The 21888-nt window shown below is 23.5% G+C and overlaps 3 protein-coding genes across 3 annotated transcripts; 1 reads left to right on the plus strand and 2 right to left on the minus strand. All coding sequences in view use genetic code 6, as the record gives it.

Moving 5' to 3' along the window:
• Positions 1 to 594: 594 nt before the first annotated feature.
• TTHERM_00685990 (hypothetical protein) lies at positions 595 to 3231 on the plus strand (the record flags this gene model as incomplete). Its single annotated transcript, XM_001025201.3, has 11 exons — positions 595 to 632; positions 688 to 781; positions 835 to 891; positions 954 to 1064; positions 1121 to 1192; positions 1245 to 1364; positions 1423 to 1734; positions 1803 to 2520; positions 2577 to 2676; positions 2731 to 2907; positions 2964 to 3231. 11 exons carry the CDS (start codon positions 595 to 597, stop codon positions 3229 to 3231), a joined length of 2067 nt encoding a protein of 688 aa, XP_001025201.3.
• Positions 3232 to 3883: 652 nt separating this feature from the next.
• TTHERM_00686000 (EF-hand protein) lies at positions 3884 to 8910 on the minus strand (the record flags this gene model as incomplete). Its single annotated transcript, XM_001025202.2, has 16 exons — positions 3884 to 4472; positions 4533 to 4723; positions 4783 to 5223; positions 5284 to 5727; positions 5796 to 5803; positions 5863 to 6009; positions 6067 to 6371; positions 6601 to 7160; positions 7213 to 7538; positions 7606 to 7746; positions 7803 to 7991; positions 8046 to 8164; positions 8225 to 8302; positions 8358 to 8624; positions 8674 to 8853; positions 8903 to 8910. The coding sequence occupies 16 exons, from the start codon at positions 8908 to 8910 to the stop codon at positions 3884 to 3886; spliced, it is 3993 nt and encodes a 1330-aa protein (XP_001025202.2).
• A 241-nt stretch (positions 8911 to 9151) lies between these two features.
• On the minus strand, positions 9152 to 21753 carry TTHERM_00686010 (EF hand protein; the record flags this gene model as incomplete). Its single annotated transcript, XM_001025203.3, has 27 exons — positions 9152 to 9299; positions 9541 to 10485; positions 10538 to 10962; positions 11020 to 11188; positions 11251 to 11544; positions 11647 to 12124; positions 12372 to 12970; positions 13033 to 13491; positions 13568 to 14119; positions 14171 to 14608; positions 14666 to 15147; positions 15215 to 15307; positions 15449 to 15589; positions 15639 to 15974; positions 16032 to 16515; positions 16577 to 16880; positions 16937 to 17303; positions 17359 to 17491; positions 17548 to 17996; positions 18198 to 18507; positions 18609 to 19254; positions 19314 to 19727; positions 19876 to 20179; positions 20238 to 20275; positions 20341 to 20577; positions 20633 to 20831; positions 20908 to 21753. 27 exons carry the CDS (start codon positions 21751 to 21753, stop codon positions 9152 to 9154), a joined length of 10290 nt encoding a protein of 3429 aa, XP_001025203.2.
• Between the last annotated feature and the right edge of the window lie 135 nt (positions 21754 to 21888).

Genomic DNA, 21888 nt, shown 5'->3' on the forward strand with positions numbered 1-21888 from the left:
TCGTTTGTTTTAAGTAAAAAATTAGATTTACTTTTAAGATGAATTTAAAAGCAAAATATTTTTTTTAATTGTAAAAAACACTTTTAATAAAATTTTACACTATTTTATAAATAAATTATTTCTAAAATATTCATTTAGAATGAAAAAATATCATTTATATTTGTTTTCACATAATTTATTCTGTATTTATATGTTATATTTGTTTTAATTTAATCAAAATAAATTATTTTAAAGACTTGTAAATTTGAATTATTTAAATTGTATTTTATTAAAAAATTAAATTACAAAGAGAATAAATTATAAATTTATGTTTGAAATTAAATTGTTTTTATTTCAAAATTTTTTGAATTAATTTTCACTTAGATTTTAGAAATTAATTGAATGAACAATATTTGACATACATTTTATTTATATTTGTAAATATTTCGAATAACAGTTTGAAGAAGATAAAATTTGAATAATTATCAATTAATTAATTAATTACAAAAACTAGATCTTTTTTTAATAAGTCTTTATTTCTAATAATTCAAATAAATAAATCAGTGCAAATCTTTTTAAAATTTTGCTTATCTAATATTTAAAATTATATAAATAATGGCGCACTTATATCCTACAGTAGGAAATTATTTATCGTAAGCTTTACTTTGGGATAATATAATTTATTTAAAATTTTTAATTATATTATAGAGAGCCCTTGCCTCCAATCCAAGAAGTTAGGGAAGTTTTTTTTGATGAATAACATTACCATATGGAGATGGAAAAGATGAGAGCTTACCTAAGAGTAAGTCTTAAATTTAAATAGGAAAATAATTAAAATAATTTATTTTTATTTAGGAAAGAGAAAATACAATATAAACTCAAATGATAGAAATAGATACTTTAGTTAACGAAGTAATTAGCAATAAATTTAACTGTTTTTAAGAATGCATATTAAAAATTAAAAAATTTTTTAGAATAATTTTTTAAAAAGTGAAGTAAACAGAGTTATAGCTGAGTCTGTTTAATATAAAGACACTTTAAAGCGCATGTATTTGGTTTATTTAGATCAATAGAAGTATATACACGTAGGGTTTTTTTAAGGTTTTAGAGAGTTTTAAATTTATTTTTTTTATAAAAAAAGTAAATATAGACAGCAAATGCAGATTTATCCGTGAAATTTGATCATCAAAATGATAAAAATGCGAACTTGTTTGTAATAAAAAATTAATTCAAGACATGTAGTATAAAGAAATTTAATATAAAAGAACGAAATACAAAATATGACAATGGATAAAGAGGTTAATTTAACAAGATTAAAAGAGGGCGACAAAAAATATCAGTACGATATATAGAGTTTAACATCACAGATGAATGATAAAAATATAGTAATTAATAATATAAAAGTTTGATATGTTTGCTATTTATTGCTTTTAATTTAATAAGGAATTATCTGAAATGAGACGTAAAGTTAATGACCTGATTGAAATAAAAAGGAGATTAGAGGAAGAAACAGGAGCATTACGCTTTAGTTTGGATACTTTAAGATCAAAAAGTGAAACGGAATTGAGGGAAAAGTAGATAAGAATTGAATAAATAGAACGTACTTACTCGGAAAACAATTCTTTGAAGAACGAAGAAATTCAACATCTAAAAAATAAAATAAAAGAATTAGATATGCTACTTCTAAAGAGCACTGAATAAAAGAGAGCTTATTTAGGTGAAATACAAAGTCTCAATAAAGAAGCACTTGATAGAGTAAGATTTTGAAATACAAATATATTTATGGATTAATTAATTATTCAATTATTTTAAATTTATTAAAGAATTATGAATTAAGCAAGATAAAACCTAATTAAAGCGGTGCCTTCTTTGAAACTGGCTCTAAAGAAAATATTAGAGGGGCATTTAATCAAAGTGATTACAACAGATTACCTTAAAACCAGGGTGATATTAGCTATGCACATGATCAGTTTAATGTTGACACTTAACCCTTTAATGCAAGTGGAAGAAGAGGAGTTCACTTTGAATAGGGTGGGGATGGTTTTAATGAAGAGAGGTAATTTAGAGGTTCTTCAGAATATGAGCTTCCTAACGATAGAAGATAAAACGCTAACAATCAAAGCTATACAAACAACAACAATAATAATAATTAAAGCTATGGAAATAACAATTAGAGCTATGGACCTTCAAATAATTAAACTAATAATAGAGGTGGCTAGGGTAATAATGGAAAAAATACTGCATAGAACTAAAAAAGTGATTAAATTATGAATAAAATGTTTAAAGAACCTGCAATTTAAGTATAAGGAGCTTAAAGTTTTATCTAAGAAAGCGGAGATTAAAAGGATAGAATGGATAAATTATTAGAAATATCAGAAAATGCAACAAGAAGAAGGTTGATAGATTTAATGTTATAAATGTGGAAAGCAAAGTTTGCTTTATCTATAAAAAATCGTAAAGGTGGTGTGACTCTGTAAGACGAAAAAAGAAAGCAAGAAAATGACAAGCAATCCGAAAATATGTTATCAAATAGCTTGGCTAGTAAATATTTAAATATATGTTTAAATAAATTATTTTTAACTAAAATTATTTCATAGCTAATCTAGTTGAAATTCTAGCATTTATTAGAAGAAGTTCTGTAGATATTTTATTTGAATTGTACCAAAGAAGCATTGACTCAGCTGAATCTAAAAAAATGTAATTTTATGTTCAAGAAATATATTTTAATGATCATATTTTAATTAATTATAGAAACTCATTGATTATATTTACAATCAATTTGAGAGAGCTAAAAGTTTAATTTAAGGGACTAAACATAGTTTTAGAAATGTATAACAAATTAATTATTTTACTAAGAAATTATTTAAAGGAGCTTAAATCATAAAGACCTTCAGATGCCCTTATCCCTAAGGTTACAATCTCAACAGGGTAAATAAACTTATCAATTGTGAAGTCATATAAATAAATGTAAAAAATTTATATAGTAAACTATGGAGTAAATCAAACGATGAAAGAGATCTGGCTAATAAATGGATAGAAAGCACATTAAATTAAGCAATAGAGTAAAAATTAAAAACAAGCAACGAAGAGAAAAATAAAGACATTATTTTCTTATTCAGACTACTTACCCTTAAACATAAAGTCAAGTATCCACTCTAAGGAACTCCTTTCAATGTAGATTTCGATTTAATGTCTGTCTTAGAGCATAAAATCTGTGATGGTTTTAGAAAAACTGTTGCAAGTGAATTTTGAAAATTAACTAATATTTCATTTTGTTTAACTTATATAAAATTCTATAAATTTTATTATTAATTTCAATAAAATATATTCATTTATTATTTAACCTTACTTTATTTAATACTTTTTTAAAGTCATTTTTGCTTTTATTTTATTAAATTAATTCAAGTTAAAATATTATGTTTGGTGAGTCATAGCAAAATTTCCTCTTATATTTTCTCATTTACAAGAAAAGATTAAACCAAATAATTTTTCAAAAGTAGGCTGTTACAATTAGGGTTTTTATTAATTTTTAATTTGGAATTTTAATTGAAAAAAAATAACTTTCTCTATTCCTATTTATTTTTAAAGAAAGCTTATCTTTTTATTTTAAAATTCGAATAATAATCACTGGCTGTATTAAACAAAATTAGTTATGAATCCTTAAATTTTATTTTTTAAAATTATTTATTAAATAAAATTTATTATTTTAAATAATGAATTAAAGATATGAATAAAAAATAATTCATTATATTAACTAATAAAAACTAATTGCATTAATTTATATTAACGTTAAAGATCAAAAATGTTTTAAAATAAAGTTTAGTCTTGGAAGAAATTATTTTAAATTTAAAATATAAGTTACTATTTTTTGACAAAACAAGTTAATTTATGAATTATGTTTATTTCATTTGTTAAATTTTGAAAGAACACTGTCCTTTTTAAGCAAGTTTTATTGATTTGAAATAAAAGAATTTCTCATTTTAGGAGATTATAATGTGCTCTACCTGCTTCTATTTATAGGAAAATTTTCACTACTACCTTTTTTACTTGTTGTTTAGGTTAGAAATGAGGCAGCTTAAGCAATAATTTGCTCTTCTTCTGCAGATAAAATTCCTCCTCTTTATTCTTTTTATCTTTACTATATTGCATATTCTTCTCCCTACTAAAGAATTTTCTTTTAATTTTATAGAAACTCAGTTGTTGGTTCATTAATATAGTAATATAAATAATAGTTAGGATTTGAACTAGGTACAACATCAATTAGATGAATATAATCTTTTATGTTCATATTTTACTTGTTCAAAAAATCTAATTCTATTTGTCTAGGACTCCAACTTTCTTATATGTTCAAGATTCTCTCTAAATCACTTAAATTCATTTGATTCTTATTATTAACCCATATTTAAAAAGTTCTTTCTATACATTTTGATATGCTTTTTATTTTAGCATAGCCAATTACTTATTTTAGTATTTCTAAATCCCAAACGTTCTCTCTACAAAATTAAAATTAATTATAAAAATCTTATATAAAAAAATTAAATAATTCTTAATACTTTTAAAAATGGTCAAACAATTATTTCAATGTCCATCTTTCCATCCTTATAAATATTACGAGAATACTTTTTAAATAAATATGTGGAAGCTAAGTTTTTTTTATAATATCAAAATATGGCATTTAACCACAAGAATCACCTTTTGAGAGGTATGTATAAATTGCTTTTATTTCTAGGTTAGACATTCTGATCTATAATTTTTATTTAATTTAAAGATTAAATCTTTTATCTCATTTAAATACAAATTTACTTAAAGAATATTTGCTATTTTTTACAGCATGCAAGGACTATTCAATTTAAAAGTGCATTCCTTATCAAAGTAAAGAAATAGTTCTATAATATTAATATTTCTCTCATATGCATTCCTTGCCATCAAATGGCAAAATTCATTAATTACCTCAATTTAGTACTCTGCCATATTTTATATGTCTATAAATGGATGGTAATTGTAAGGAATTTATAATCCTATTGCAAAATCTTCCACTCCAATACTTTCATTTTCTTTTGGATTAAACTTAGTCCAAATATACTAAAAGCTGTTTTTATCAAAGGTTAGATAAGTTTATAGGCAATAATCAACGAAATCAGTTGGAGTTATTTTTAAATTTTCTTCATAAGAGTCAATTTATTTTTAATCTTTACTAAGTTACTTAATTGATTGGAGCATGTCAACTAAATCGAAATCTTTTATCTATTTTTTAAATTTAATAACATTTATATTAAAAAAAGAAAATAAGAAAGAAGGCCTTACCTGCATTTAATAAATGAAGATTCTTTTAAAAAGATAAAAAGGGTTGTAAATGGTCATTAAAAATTTAATATATTCAAATTAATTTTGAGAGTTCATGAAGAGGAGATAGGCTTGCTCTACAATTTCTTTGGTGAAAAATATATTAATATTCTAAAGAATATTCTAAAAATCTGTTACTGATGTCAAAACACAATAATGTTAAACATCAACTCTAATGAATTCATGAATAAAATCTATATTTAACTCTTAAATATTGTAAATTATACATTCTAAAACTTAATTAAAGTCAAATTCTTCTTTTAAAGCTCCTGGTTTTTCTTTTACAAATTTTAAATACATTTCAGAAAATGAGTGTTATTGAATTTTTCCATTTATTGAGTTCTAATTATTGTTGAAATAAATGCTTTTTTGGGGAATTTATTTTTTAATATCTAGTTGATCTTCCTATTTAAAGTTATATCATTTGATTAAATGTTACATTTAAATATTAAATGATAAATAAATCTATTTACAATTTCACCTATTTATTTATTTATAAAAATCAATCAATATGTTTATTAAATCAAAATAAAAATTTACTCATCATATCTTTGATCTATAGCTCTTCTACTTTTATTCCTTTATGCTCAAGTAATTGCAACAAATTTTTAGGTTGTTGAGCCTTTTATTACACTTTGAGGTTGTTCATCATTTATTCAAACCTTATTTAGTGATCAACTTCTTTTCCTATAATAAAACAAAAATGTTAAATTTTGCTAAAAAATTAGTATCAATTTAAGCAACCTTCTAAAACACGAATGAATTCATCTTAAGTAACATCTCCATCTTGATTTATATCAAAGGTGGCAAAAGCTTCTATGCTTTCCTCTGTACTCAGTCTTACTTAAATAACATCAAGTAGTTAGCAGAATTCCTAATAATTTATAGTCTCATTTTAATTTTCATCAAAAAAGCTGAATAGCTACCCATATGTTAAGTTATATCTTTTTAAATTTGCAAGTAGTCTTTATCTTATAAAACTGATATCAAATTTTTAGAATAAGATATCATCAACAATCTTATCAACATCTAAATAATCTTGTTCATTCCTTTTAAATATTTAAAATTATAATTTTTTAATCTTTCATTAATAAAATTTATATTGAAGTTTAGTTAAAAATTATTTTAAATGAACTAAAAAACTATTAGTTTTGTTTAATTTTAGGAATTTTAATAATAATTTAAGCATTTATCTTAATGTGCTTGAAATTAATTAAAATTATGTATTAGAACAATGCATTAATATTTTTTTTCATGAAAATAAAAAAGATAATTTACACTCTTTTGTATGAATTAAAAAGCACCTCTTTTTCAAACTGCTTAATATCGACATTAAGTTCTCTAAGACATTCACAAAAGATGCTAAAAGTTAAGCGATTTCTTGACTTGTGATTAACACTCTTTAATTTTAAACATATATCAATACCTCGAGATAAAGTTTATCTCCTTATAGATCTAAGAATAATAGGGATCCTACTCTAAGCATTTTAATTTTAAGAGCTATCTTACTCGTATATGACTTTTTCAAACTCTTCATATGATATGGCTCCACTTTTGTCTGCATCAAAAAAATCAAATGTTTCTTCAACAATCGAATCTGAGTATTTAAATCCAATATGTTTCATCATTTTTATATACTATCCTATTTTAAGCTCTTTTGTTTAGGGATCACTAAAGCTATCATATAAATGCCTTAAAGACATAGATTTTTCTCCCATGTATTCTTATATTGTCTTAGAAATGTTAGACTATATCATATGGTCTTCAAACAATACTTTTGTGAATTCCTCATAACCGATTTCATTTTATTTAAGTTTATCAAAATGAATAAATAACTCCTATAAAATTTATAATAATTTTAATAACTAATATATTTCATTTTTAATATACATCAATTTCTTTTGTTTACAGCTCAAATTTTTGCATTATTTACTTGAACTCATTGAACTAAATTTTCCCATCATTATTCTAATCAAATTACAAGAATAGCTTATTTAGTGTATCTTTATCATTTTAATTGAATCTTAACCTAATTTTCTTTAGTAAGTTACTTATTTGTAATTTATCTTCTTTATTTTTATAAATAGCCTATCTAAAAGCATCAAAGGATATTTTCTTTTGTTTCTCTATATCCAATCTCTCAAACAAACAAGTAATCAAATCAAAATCTTCCAAATTAAAATAAATATGACTATTTATATTTATTTAACTCAATCCTTTTTATATAAAATATCATTTTAAATCTTTTACAGCTCCAAATTTTTACAATTAATAAACAAATACCTCTACAAAAATCAATGTAAGAAATAAAATTATCATTGTCAGTATCTAGTTGCCTAAAAATAGTCCTAAGATTGATTTACTTTTTTGTCATAATCTACTTCATGTTTGCTCTAAATTTTTTGTAAGCATACTCAATCTCCCCTTTTATTTAACCAATAAAACCCAATAAATAATAAAAAAATACAAAATATATTTACATTCTTATACTTATTCTCTCTTTTCATATCTTTACTTTGATTGATACCTTTTATTTCTTAATTCTCCTTCATCTTCTAAATCACTGATGTCTAGACAATCATCACTTTAACCATCTGAAATATCATAGTCATTCTAATTTTCAAACAAATCTCTCTAAGATGTTTGATTGGAAGATTTAATTATTGAATCTGTTTTAATATTAAATTAAATAAATATTAATTCATCAGTATATGAAATTTTACTATCATAATCGATATCATAATTGTTCCCATGATTTTTACTCTTTTATTTTTTATCAAATGTAAACTCGTATGAATCGTAATTTAAATCTCCTTTATTATTCTTTGGTGAATTATAAGTTCTTTTAAATGTTTTATTAGTTTTATTTAAATATCAACTTTATTCAATTAAATTTATTTACTTTTAATTATAATCATCATAGTTGTTATTGTTTTTGTTATTTTTGGGACTACTTCCATATTATTCATAATATTGTTGACTAAAGTTTTTAAATACTATTTACAAAGTTATTAAATTTGAAAAATAACGATTACTTTTTTTTATCACTTTTTATTTGTGATTTTTTTGAATATCCATCATATAAATTATCTATAGAAGGCATAAGACTGCTTTAATTGCTTGTATTTTTAAAGTAGTTTTTATCACTTACTTATAAGCTGTTACTGCTATTATTATTTGATTTTTTTATATATCCATAGTCATTATTTTCATTGTGTTTTGTACTTCTTTGACTGTAATCATTATAATTATATTATTGCTGCTATTTCTGTTCACCTAAACTTCTCTCTGACCCTAAGTTACTTATAAATGGAATAATTAGACTTAAATCTGTTTATTACAAAGTATTACTAATTAATATCAGATTACCCTTCATTATAATTGTCATTTTTTTTATTCAGTTTTTTTAAATTTATTGAATATTCATTATAATTATTTTGGTTGTTTTGTTATTTTATTGAGCTACTCTTTTAATTGTTATTATAAATATAATCTCCATAGCTTTAAGAATTATTAGCTTAGTTGTTTTTACTATAAATTAAAAATAATAAATTTGAATTCCATCACTAAATAAATTTACCGAGACATTTTGATTTATTGAAAAACTAACTTGATTGATTGTTTGTACAAATTATTTAATTTAAAATTGTGTTAAATAATTTAATTAAAGATACTTGATTAATTTATAAAAACTTACAATATGAATTTCATAGATTTATTTTCCAGTAATTAATTCCTTTATTTTAAAGTATATGTAGTAGAATAAGTAAATTTAATTTTAAATATAAAATATAGATTTATGTACAAAAAAGTTAACATTTTAATTTAATCAATCCAAAAAAAGTTGAGTTTTATTAATCCTATCCTTTTGCTAATAGTAAGTTTCAAGCATATCAAAGTCACTATCTTCATCATCACTTAAGATATCAGATATATTGAATGTCTCATAGCAGTTAATAACATCAAATCCAAATTATCTTTAATTATAAAACAATATTTAAAATTCAAAATAATATTTATTAATAAAACAATTATTTTAGAAAAATACCCTGAATAAATTTATTAAAAATAAATTTTTATTTTGTAAAAATAATATCCATTCTACCTTTAAATAATAGTTTTATGAAAATAAATGTAGGGTTAGATGTTTTTTATTGATTAATTACAGTAATTTCAAAAATTATGAATTTAAAACAATTTTGAAAATAAAATAATTACTAGTTGCTTGGTTTTGATGGTTTAGACGATTGCTATGAGGATTATTATGATGATTTTGGATTGGCTTTAGGTCTAACTTCTAATTGGTTTTATTCTTTAAATTCTTTAAAGACGAGGTCAAGCATTTCTTTTCTTGAATTAGTAATTAAAGGGAATGAATAGTATGTTGCTGTTGGATCACTATTATTAAATCTAAATGCTTTATGCTAAATAACTAGGTTTAACTTTTGCATCAAGCTGGCAAAAGTATCAAGCTCCTTTTTGTATTCTTTGATAAATGGTAAAACAGTTTCTTTCCAGAATTTTGAAAGAGGGTATAAAATGTCAGGGCAATCTACACATCTTTAGAATGTTTTAATCTCGATAAGGCTATGCATTTTTGTATTAAATGTAAGGTCTAGTTTAATTGATTTAGCAATAGCGTATTCTCTAAATGATTTGATTATGCTTAAACTCTTTTTAGGTATTATGACTGTATCAGGAAGTGCTGCTATTTCATAAATCTCTTCGTCTGGGAAAGATCTACTTATTTCAAATTTCAAAGTAGTTTTTATTTATCCAGTTACTGCTTTCACAACGCTTCGCCATCCAGAGCGACGTGCGCTAACATCTTATTTATCTATATCTATTTCTCTAATCGGGGTACCTCCATTTAGCTTAATTGTTTTAGATCCTGATTTTAAGATTTCATAAAGAGGAACAGTACCATAGCAACAAGATACTTCAAAGTCAGGTGTTGATAAAACAAAACTTTCATAAAGTTAATTCCTATTGTGATGCGAAAGGTTATTTTATATTTCAAGATTTTGAGTTTTTTGGTTACTTAATTTAACGCTTATAACAAACTCAAAACATAGCATAATATCCATGTCTTTAATTTAATCATAATTAGCATGTCTAACTAAAATACTGTTATCTAATAAGTTTTCTGCAAATTTAAAGTTCCTATTAAATTTATTAAATTTTAGAGTCAAAAAATATTTCCAAAAAATTATACCATCTATCTTCATAGTTGGGGTCCCATTTAACAGGTACTCTGCATGAGTTTCCAAATATTTGATGTTTTTTTGTGTCAAAAAATGAAATGTAGACATGTCTGCTCACAATATCTTATACCTTAATTTAATCTTTTGGTATAGGAATTCCAGTTGCTACATCAAATTTTATTTCACAATTTAACTTATGAGGAACAAAATACCTATCTATTAACGAGTTATTTCTGAATCTATTATTTATTTCCTTATAATTAAATCTGAATCCTTCATATATATCGTAGTTATTCAGAATTGGCTTAATAGTTGAGCTAGGTAGATTAATTCTCTTTTTATTTTTCTTTCTAGTAAAAGAAATTTAAAAGCTGCTAGGAAAATTAGAGAAGAGTGACTTCATATCATTAATATTCAATGTCTTAGCTGATCTTATCTAATTTAATAAAAAATAATAAAAAATAAATAAATAAAGCTAAAGTTTATAATTTACATTTAATAGAACATTAGTTGCAACTCCTGTAAACTGAGAGCCATTACTGCTAACGAAGTATAAAAACTCGTCAATATCAATAGTACCTGATTTGTCAGCATCTATTACTTTAAATAGCTCATTTAAATCTTAAGTTGTAAGAATGACACCGAGATTTTGAAAAACTTAGCTTTTTAAAAAATTAAAGAAAAAAAATGATTATGGCAACTAACTTATATAATTTTTTATTACCCTAACTATGGCTTATTGAGTAAACGAGTATTATTGATATCAGCTTTTTTAAATTGCATCCTCAAATCTTCAACTATTTCTTCAGCAGACATAACTTCTTCCATTAACTTTTCACTCACAACTGATTTAAACTCATCAAAAGATATTTTACTATCTTTGTTTGTATCAAATAATGCAAAATATTTCAAGAGTTCATTTTGACTACAGAATATTCCTATACCTCTTAGCATTTAATCGAATTCTCGATAGTCAACAAATCCACTATTGTCTTTATCAACTTAAACAAACATTTTCCTTTATTTTAATAATTTTTAAATTAATTTTTAAAACATTAAAAATAATTTTGAATTAATTTTAGAATATTTTTAATATTAAAAAAATTTGTATTTATAATACTCTATTTATTTGTTGACATCTTTTGATGCTCTTATCTTTTCATACTACTCTTCTTTTGATGTTTTCTATACAGCATTTCCAAAAAGTATAAGCATTTCATTTTTTGTAACAGTACCACTATGATTCACATCAATATAATTGAATAAGTTATAAGCCTATAGAGAATCAATTATAGAACAAGCATTTGTTGTAATTTATACAAACTCATTTGCTGAAATAATATAGTCTTTTTCTCCAAAATATATACTAATTATTGTTTCAGTATTTCTCTTAAACGTTGCTATTAAATCTGCTAAAGTTTATTCTGCCATATTTACATTTACTTCTTCTTTAACATAGCTTCCAATATTTATTCCTTAATTTATCTTTTCTATTTTTTCTTTTTCTCTTTCTTCTTTTTTTTTTAAAAGCTCCTTATCGTATTTGAGCAATCTACTTAATTCACTTATTAAAATTGGTCCATCACTGCATAACCATCCTATTTTAAAAATTTTTATTGAAAGAATGATTATCACTTTACTAACATGAGATATAATTTAAGTATAAAAAAGAATTATAATGAATAGATTTAAATTAAGTTTATAAAAATTAAATTTAAGCATTTTAAAAATGATTTATTAAACCTAATTTGTTGATAATTAATTAATTTATTTGTTTATTAGAGTTTAGAATAAAAAAAGATATTTTTGATAGTTAAAAAAATAAATTTTAAAATAATTAATTACTTGCTAGTAATTTGATATCTTCTTAAGTCTAAAAAATTGAATAGCCATTTCTAAGTGCTTCAAAAACATCATTAAAGTTTAGCTATCCATTTTTAGCCATAGACTCAAAAGGATCAAAAAAATTATGGTCATTGATGTATTAGCTTAGTTCGTTTACATATTGATTAATCTTAATCTTTTCACTTTCATCAAAATTACCAGTTGTGCCAAAGTGCATACTCATAATTTGCTGCTATTATTCTAAGGATTATTTGATATCTCTTTAATAATCTTTTACTGTTGAAAATATCTTTTTGACTCTCTCTTTATACATCGCTTCAATATCTTTAGCTGAAATATCAATACTCAAATTTAAGGCTACTGCCAAATCGAATATTGATAGTTTTCCTTTCATTTTTTTACCCCATTCAAATACCAATTCTTCTAACTCCTCTTAAGTAAATTAGAAATTGAATGTTTTTGAGATTTTCACAAATTCCTCAACTCCCCAATAAACACTTCTGTTTTCTTAATTTTTAAGAGTTTCAAAGAAACTTTTATAGCTTAGCTTATTTGCTTGTATGATAAATATCAAGATGGACTTAAATAATTCATCTAAGCTATTTATTTGGAGATTTATAAATTATATTAAAAATAAGCAAGCTAAAATTATTCAATTTACTTTTAAATGTACTTCAGTAAAAGGATGTATCTGAATTTTCCTGTGTTATCTTTATAAGCATTATAAAAATGATCAAGCTAGTTCTTATCTGGCTGGATATAAACAGTTGCAAGAGCTTTTTACAAGTTTTTGACAGAATCTATAGTATAGTCTTTCTTAACATCGAATGTTGTAAATATGTCGTGAAGATTTATACCAAACTTTATATAGATTGATTTTAATTGTGAAAAAATTTCTTCTGAAGCTTTTTTTAATTCTGTTTCAGACATAACTTCAGATAAGGCATCTTCACCACCCATGATAATTGCTTCTGTTCCTAGTAATTCAATGAAATCTTTGACATCTATTGTATTAGAGTTACCTAAAGTAAAAAGCCAACTATTCCAGGCTTCTTACAGATACATTCTGTCTAAATCTAAGTTCATATTCTAATTTAAGAAAATTATTTCGCCTAATGACCTATATTTTTAGTAATAATTACAATTTAGTAAATATTGAGTCAATACAAAGATAAATAGGAAATAAGGAAATATACCAATGATCCATGTCAGCTGTCTATGAGTTGCTATTTTCTCTGACTAATTAAAAATATTATTATGGCTTGAGATTATTTGCTTTGATAGAAAATAACAATATCTACTAAAGTAGACTTGGTGGTTATAAAATTTTTTTGAGGATTGGGATATAGTAGAAGCAACCATCGTTCCCAAGAGTTGAGCTTTAGAAAAATTAGCCAATATGCTTTTCATCTGCATCGATTCTGAGCTATTAAAATATTTTTTAAACACCAGTAATATAAAATTTGAAGTTCTTTTTTTCATCATGTTATGAAAATAGTTAAAAAATAGGTATTTCATCTTCTTATGCTGATTTTACTATTAATTTAATATACTAATCTAAATTAAATTATTCAAGTCCTTCTCTTCTTATAGTTGATGTTGGCTAAACTTTAAATTTAACGATTGAAGACGAACGAAGTGGGCTACCAACTTCGCTATTTCCAGGGCTAAAGTTTTGAAATTCTACCATACTATCTAATCTATTCATAGATTATAATCCTTTCTACTTTGTTTAAATATGCACTTACCTTTACATTTATAAATTATTTTTAATAAAATAAAATTAAAATTATTTTTACTTTAATTAACTGTCATTGTCTATATTTTATTTGGGAGCTTTAGGGTCAAAATTAGTGGTTTACATTAAGTTATGAATGTTATTATAATTCATTTTTTGTTTTTGATAATAATTTTAGCTAATTAATTGCTGCAAAGACATCTTATTTGAGTAGGTCTTACCTTCAATAATAGCCCTAAATTCATTTGAATTAATCTAGCCATCTTTATTTAAATCAAAGACTTGATATGCTTCTTTCAATTCATCATTTGAAAGAAATATTTGTAAATTTTCTAACATCTAAGCAAATTCATGCAAATCTAGCATTCCATCCTTTTTTTCATCAAATAATTCAAACAATTTGTCAGGCTCTGTCTTATATTTCTTGCACATTTTAAGAATTTTTTCTTGAATGTCCTCAATGTTAAAAACTTAACTAATCATCCCATTAATAAAGGCTCTTTTTTTTTTTAATTTACAAAAATTAAACAAGAAAATAAACTCAAAAATATTTTACATGTAATCTAGCTCTTTTTCTTTGTTATTTGAAAAGAATTTAAAAATTGCTTCCATTTCAATTGGTTTGATTTCAACACCATACTGTTTTAGTAATTTTACCCATACATGATAAGGGATAGTTCCTGTTTTGTGAATATCTCTGCTTTTCATAGCTTCTTCAATATCAAATTCAGCTTAAATAATTGCTCTTCTAATACCTCTGAGAGCTTTATTTATATCAATTTTACATTCAAATATTTTGCTTTTAAACTCATCTATCGAAATAGTAAAATCCTTATTTTCATCTAAGTAGCAGAATAACTCCTCTAATTATCCTTAGTCAAAGTGAAAGCTTAGATCTCTCATCATTTTTTTAAACTGTTCAAAATTCATAATGCTATTTTCTATGTATTGTTGCTAATCCATCACATACCTCTTAAAGAAATATTCCATAGGAATATTTTAATTCTTCAAATATTCAAATATCTTTTCTCTTATTTTCTAATTTTGTATAAAGATATATATATTTTACTTTTTAATGTGTATTTTAAAATAAAAATTAGGTTACCAAAAAATCAAGATGACCATCATTTAACATAGATATGAATTAATGATAACTAATGTGTTTTTTATCCTCTTTATCAAAGTACTCAAACAACGCCTTTTTGAATTATAAATATATTATAATGAATTAAAAAAAATATTTTCTTTTAAATGAGGAAATAATAAAATAATTCTTTAAAAAAATCATTCGACATTTTATCTGCAAAAAGTATTTTCGTTAAATAATAATATTATTTACCTATATCTCTTCTTGTGTAAAACGGAAATCGATTTCTTTTAATGCTTAACTGAACTCACCAAATGCTATTGTTCCACTTTTATCTGTATCCATTTTTTCAAACTGTAATTTCATTTCTTCTTCTGTTTTCAAGTCTAAAACCTATGAAAAAGCTTTTTAAAAATTATTAACTTTTTAAAAAGGAGTTTACATTTTTAATTTTTCTTAGAAGAGGCTTTACTTGCACATCCCTTTAATCCTCAAGCACAGCTGCCTTAAATTCTGAGAAATCTATATATGTATCATGGCTTTTATCAAACTTATTAAAGACAGCCTAAACAAGCTCTAGATTAGACAAATTAATATTTGGAAATAATGTACTAACTCCTTTAATGAATTCACTAAATGATATGTAATCATCATTTTCGATATCTAATCTTTTGAATAACACTAAAAGAGGTATATTTTCTCTACCCATATATTACTAGAATTCTTTTCTTATTTCTCTGAAAAGGTCACGTACATCTTCATTAATAATCATTCTAACCTATAATAATTTCATTATATTAAAGTTAATTATTTCTCGAAAATAAAATTTGTTTACCTTTTTACCCCCTTAGATATAATCTTCTTCTTCTTAGTTGCTTTCTTGAGTAGATAGTCTATTATCCTCTTTGAAATGCTCAAAAATGAGCTCATTCATTATTTTGTAATCTATTTTGCCATTTCTGTAAGGTAAAGATTATACTAATTATTTAGTTTATTCATACTCTATTTGAATTTATTCAACCTTAAAAGCATACCATAAATCACTTTCATAAATCCAATTATCTGTTATTTATTTGTAATATTTTTTAACTAAATCAATTACATTTATTCCTCTTTCATTCAATTTCTTCTTTAATTTTATGCAAAACTATTTGAATTCAATAGGAAAATCCTTGATAGTGATATCTTTAGTTGCTTAAACATGTCTTATTTTAGTTTCCCTTTCTATTTCTTCTAAGAGGCGCTTATAAAAAAATATCCCATCATTATTGCAGCCAAAATAATTTGCTAACTAAACAACATCTTCTAACCTAGCATATCTTTGATTTATATTAAAAATGAAGTTACTTATTTTGTTTTGGCTATTTAAATAATTAATACCTTCCAGCTTCATTCAAAACTTTTTTAAACTCTTCTGCAGTTACCTAACCTGACCTTCTTTCTATTTTTTTTCTTGATGAAGAGTCGATTTCATCCAATTCTTTTCTGATGTAGTTATTTTTAGCTATGAATTATATTAATTCATCCAGTAAGCTTTGATTTAAAGTGAAAGCATATTTTTTTGCTTCTAATGTCTCTAGTTTTACATTATAGTCCTATTAATTTGTAGCCTTTTTCAAATCATCTTAAGATTTATAGCCATAAATTAACCTTTCTAGATCATCCAAATTGACTAAACCAGATCCTATTTATATATTTTTTTTTCATAAATTTAAGAAAATTATTTAAAATAAATTTTACTTGTATTAGTATTTCCTACATTATTTAGATTTTATCTTTTTAAATGTTCAAAAAATGATTTCATTTGAGCATCATCGTTTAATTCTAAATCGAAGACTAGATAGTTTCTAACTTATTATTCAGTTATTAGCTCAGAATTTTTGAGTTTTTTTGATTTAAAGATAGTATCAAAGGTATGCTTATTTCTTTACATTTCTCTTCTTATCAATTAGCCATATGCAAGTAAACTTTTTTCTTCCTGCTCAGTAATCAAACCTTTCCTTCTCAATTCTGCTTCATCTTTTTTGTATTCGAGATAGACAGATTTAAGTTCGAGAAAATATATTGTGTTTTCATCTTTCTTGATTCTGCTCAAAAGTGAATCAATCTAAAATTAGAATGATAAAATTTAGATTTTCTTAAAAATGTAATTATTTTTTTACTTTTAACTTATTTTTTTAGATATCATAACCTAAATCATTTAGTTTGGTTAGGAAATCTGATATTGAAATTATGCCTTTGAAATTTATATCTTTCAAATAATCTTCTAAGTTCAAGTTTTGCCTCATGAGTGCACTTTAAATTTATGTAAATAAGATCAAATTAAATTTTTAAAAGCGTTAATTGTATACATCTAAAATTCTTCGATGAATAAAGTGTGAAATTGTGTCTCATCTTCTTAAATACTTTCAGAAATTGCACCAAAGAGTGATGTTTTAAATTCACGAGCAGTAATATAACCGTCTCCAGAAAGATCTATACGCAAGAAAATATGATTGATTACTTCATCAGGTAAAGTTGGATGAATTATTTTTGCCATTTCTCTGAATTCTTATATGTCAATAGTCGAATCATGATTAGTATTAAACCTCAAAAACAATTAGTCTATACTTATGCTTTATTATCTTGCTAATTAAGTAATTTCTTTTAATCCTTTTAAAGAAAATTCTTCTTTTTCAAGCCCTTACTTTATTTTAAGCAAAGAAGCATACTCTTTATCCTTCTAAACAAATTTCTAAAAGAAAATGTAAGCATAATCTCTTTTCAGTTTTAGTGTATTAAATATCACGTGATCCATATTCTAGTTTTTTTAAAATTAAAAATTATTCATATCTAATCAAAATAAATATTGAGAAAAAAAAATGATTTTTAAAACTTCAATCAGGTATTTTATGTTGTTGAGTATTTAATTTAAAAAATTTAATTAATTAAAAAAATATATTTTATATTTATTCAAAATTAGAATGTCTTTTTAATAAAGAAAACTGAAATTTGAAAATACGAGTAAAGTGATTTCATAATTGCGTTCTTCGTATCTCAAAAATGTTTTTTCAAATGTAAGATTCATTAAATTTAGCTAGCCGTATATTTAAATAAACCACTAAATAGCAAAATGTATATTTTCAAACTCTATTCCATCTCCTTTCAAAGCATTTTTTTTGGCTCTAAGCTAATAAAAATGGTGCATAATATCACGGAATAGTTCTATATTGATATTATTGGGGTCAGAAGGTAAGGATAAAGTAGTAATCAAATCATTTAATTCATCTTTAAAAAATGTTAAGTTTATATCCAAATCCATTAGCATATATCTTTTATTATTAAGTAGTTAGAAATAATGTTTTATTTTACATTTTATATGTTAAAAAAATTGAAAAAACTGATAAAATCTAACTGATTGTATTAATTTTACCTGAAATTTACATTGTGAACATAACCAGAATCAGAAGCAAAATAATTATCTATAGTTTCATTCTTTTCTTCTAAAAATGATATGATTTCTTCTATAAAATTTTGATGACGATTAAATATTTTAGCATCCATACCTTTAATCAGTTTAGTCTCTATTTCTTCTTCAAAAGACTCTACCTTAAACTAAGCAAATTATAAGAACATAATACTAGAAACGGCCTTTATGTTTAGCTTATCTAAATGTTTAAACATAGAAATACTATCTTCTTCTTTAACTTTCATGATAACTTATATTTTTTAATTGAATTCTTAAAAAGGCATTAAAGGATCTTTCGATTTTTAGATTCTAAAAAACGCAATAACATCCTCTTGCTTGAATCTTTTCAATCTACTAGCTAACTAAGATGACAATAGACCAATTTTACCTCTAACCGTTTAAAGTTCTTCCTTTTAGGTTCTCATTTTTTTAATTAATTTCTAATCACATAGATTATCTATCTACCTAACATCATTTTCTTCACACCATTCGTAAAATTTTTAGCATGCGCTTTCAAAGTTAATTTATCCATGAATATCTTTTCTTATGCCAAGCAAATTTAAAATAAAAGCCAATTCATCTTATTTAATATACTGCCTAGAATCGTTTGCTATAATTTATGATAATTTAAAATTAAACTATTTTAAAATGTAAATTTAAAATAATTACTTAGCACATTAAATGATTGTCCCACTTTTTCTATTTAGATTAGCTAATGATTTTGTGGACTGCAATTGTCTTAAAATATTCTTTAAAGATTGATATTTTTTTTTTGCAGATCTTTGATGAGCCTGTTGAAGAAAGTCTTAAGTAAATCAGCAATGATTTAATTGAAAAATTAATATAAGTTTAAAAGATATATTTTTTCATCACTATTTGTCAATAAATTTTCAGAAACTAAAGAATAAAATTTTTCTGGAATGACAAAGCAAGCTTCTTCAAGAAATTCCTAAAAATCACTTTCTAAAATATATTTCTAATTTTTATTGTCATATGCTTTAAAAAAGTTTTCTAAAGTTAGATATTTTTCTCTAATAATATGAAATATTTATCTAACTACTTTAAGGTACTCATCATCGGAGACTATTGATTTAATATGAATAAAGTTAAATAATTAAAATTCAAATTTTTTGAGGATAATTTAAATATTTTAAATTGAAAAACCGTTTAATTAATTAAAAGCTAAAAGCTTACACTTTATTCTGATTAAAGAATTTAAAATAAAATTTACCTTATGTTTATGCAATAAAATCATCAATAAATACTTAGCAAGCTATTAAACCATCATTATTAATATTAAATTTTCTATAAATCAAGTCAAGTAAAAATTCTGGTAATTAAACCTAATTCATTTTAAATTAAAAGTTGAAATCATCCTTTTCAAGGAATTCAATACTGATTCTTTTTTTGTCTTCTAGAATTTAACTCAATAGAATGCCCTTCTTATTGAGTTCTTTATTTAATTCAAGAATGCCTTTAACGTAAGTTTACTCATCTTACTAATTTATAATTTTTATCTTGTGCTTATCTTCTTGCTATTTATACCATAAATTATGTTCAAATTGTTTTTTTTTTAATCAATAGATTTCTTACTTCAATAGTAAATGCCTTACTATCTTCTGTGTCAATCACTATTTTTAAATTATATAAATATTTTTATTTTCTACAATAGAAATGTTTTTATATTTTTATTTACAAGTTTAAATTTAGAGTACATTATATTTTTCACTTTGTAAGGACTTAATGAGAATTTCATATTCATAAGGTGTTAAAGAAAGCTAGAGATTCCTGATTGCTCTCTCGAAATTCTATAATTAAATAGTTTTTAAGCCTCTGTTCATATCATACTTTAAAAAATAGAGTTCGGGGGTTTTCTTTTTAGCCATGATAGCATTCAAGATTCTTTGATATATTTCGCTACATATTTTTTTATCTTTAAAATAATAATTTAACAATTTTAAATTATTTTTTTTAATATCAATAAGTACTTAAATTTTCTTAAGGTCCTTTGCCTTGAGGTCCACCAAGAAAAACATATTTTGATTGAAGATATTAAAGTACTAATTTTTTTAAACTAGAAGGGTAAGGTCTCAAAATATGATTAACATTAATCATCTTTACTATCAAGTCATGTAAATCATTATCATATCTCTATTTAATTGTTTCTAAAACCTCATCTTTGAATGACTTATTTTTTAAAAGGTTTTACATATTTATAAAGAAAGATAATTTATTTGTAATTAGTATTTTAAAAAAAATATACTTGAGTTTCTACATTCCCTTCATATTTAAAGCATTGTAATTCTTCATTTGAAATAAATGTAGCAGCTTGAATTAGAATCAAACCTAAGCGGAACACATCAAATTTAATAGGATCATAATCTGCATGGTCTGGGTTTAGAGAGTTAAATTCTCTTCTTTTTTATGCCTCTTTAAAGGTTTCATAATTATGCATATCGAATATATCTTAAGTGTAGTTTTCTCCCTCTATAATTTCTGGTACTTCCCATATTTAATTCGAATCTATATCTGTGCTTTCAAAACCATAATCACTAACTTTATAGTAATCTTCTTCAAATGTACTGCTAAACAATATATTTGATGGCTTAAGATTAAAATGTGCAAGAGATTTATTGTCCATATATTCAAGAGCTGAAAAAGTTGATTTGACTAAGCATTTCATCTCCTTTGAAGATAAGTAATCCTCAAATCTTGACTTTTTTTATATCTTTTCCTGCAATGATTGCTGCATTGGATCTTAAAATACCATTAAATCAATAGTATCTAACCTCTAATCAATTGCGTAGTATTTATATTTATTTATAAAATTATTTTCAGGATAATCATGAGTTCTATAAATACTATAATTATTTTCTGAATCATTATCATCTTAATTCTTTAAAGATCTTGTTGCATCTAAAAATTAATACTTCTAAATTTATCTTATTGCATCTAATCTATCTTGTTTTGTTTTAAAGAACATTTTTTTCATAACTAATTTTTCTCCCGAGTATTTTTCGCTGCATAAAAATGTGATAGAGTTAGCGTTATCACTAGATATAGATTCCTAAATTTCAAAATCTTCTACATTTTTCTAAACAATATTCATTTCCTACTGCTAATTATATTTTTGAGTAAATTTTTTTTATTTATTTGCTTACTGATCTATAAAAACTGTCCTATAATATTTTTAATTAAGTTTGTAGTTGAATTCTTTTTTGATAAAAATTTAATAATTAGTATA

This window comes from Tetrahymena thermophila (genome assembly GCF_000189635.1).
Source record: "Tetrahymena thermophila SB210 genomic scaffold scf_8254365, whole genome shotgun sequence".
NCBI lineage: Eukaryota > Ciliophora > Oligohymenophorea > Hymenostomatida > Tetrahymenidae > Tetrahymena > Tetrahymena thermophila.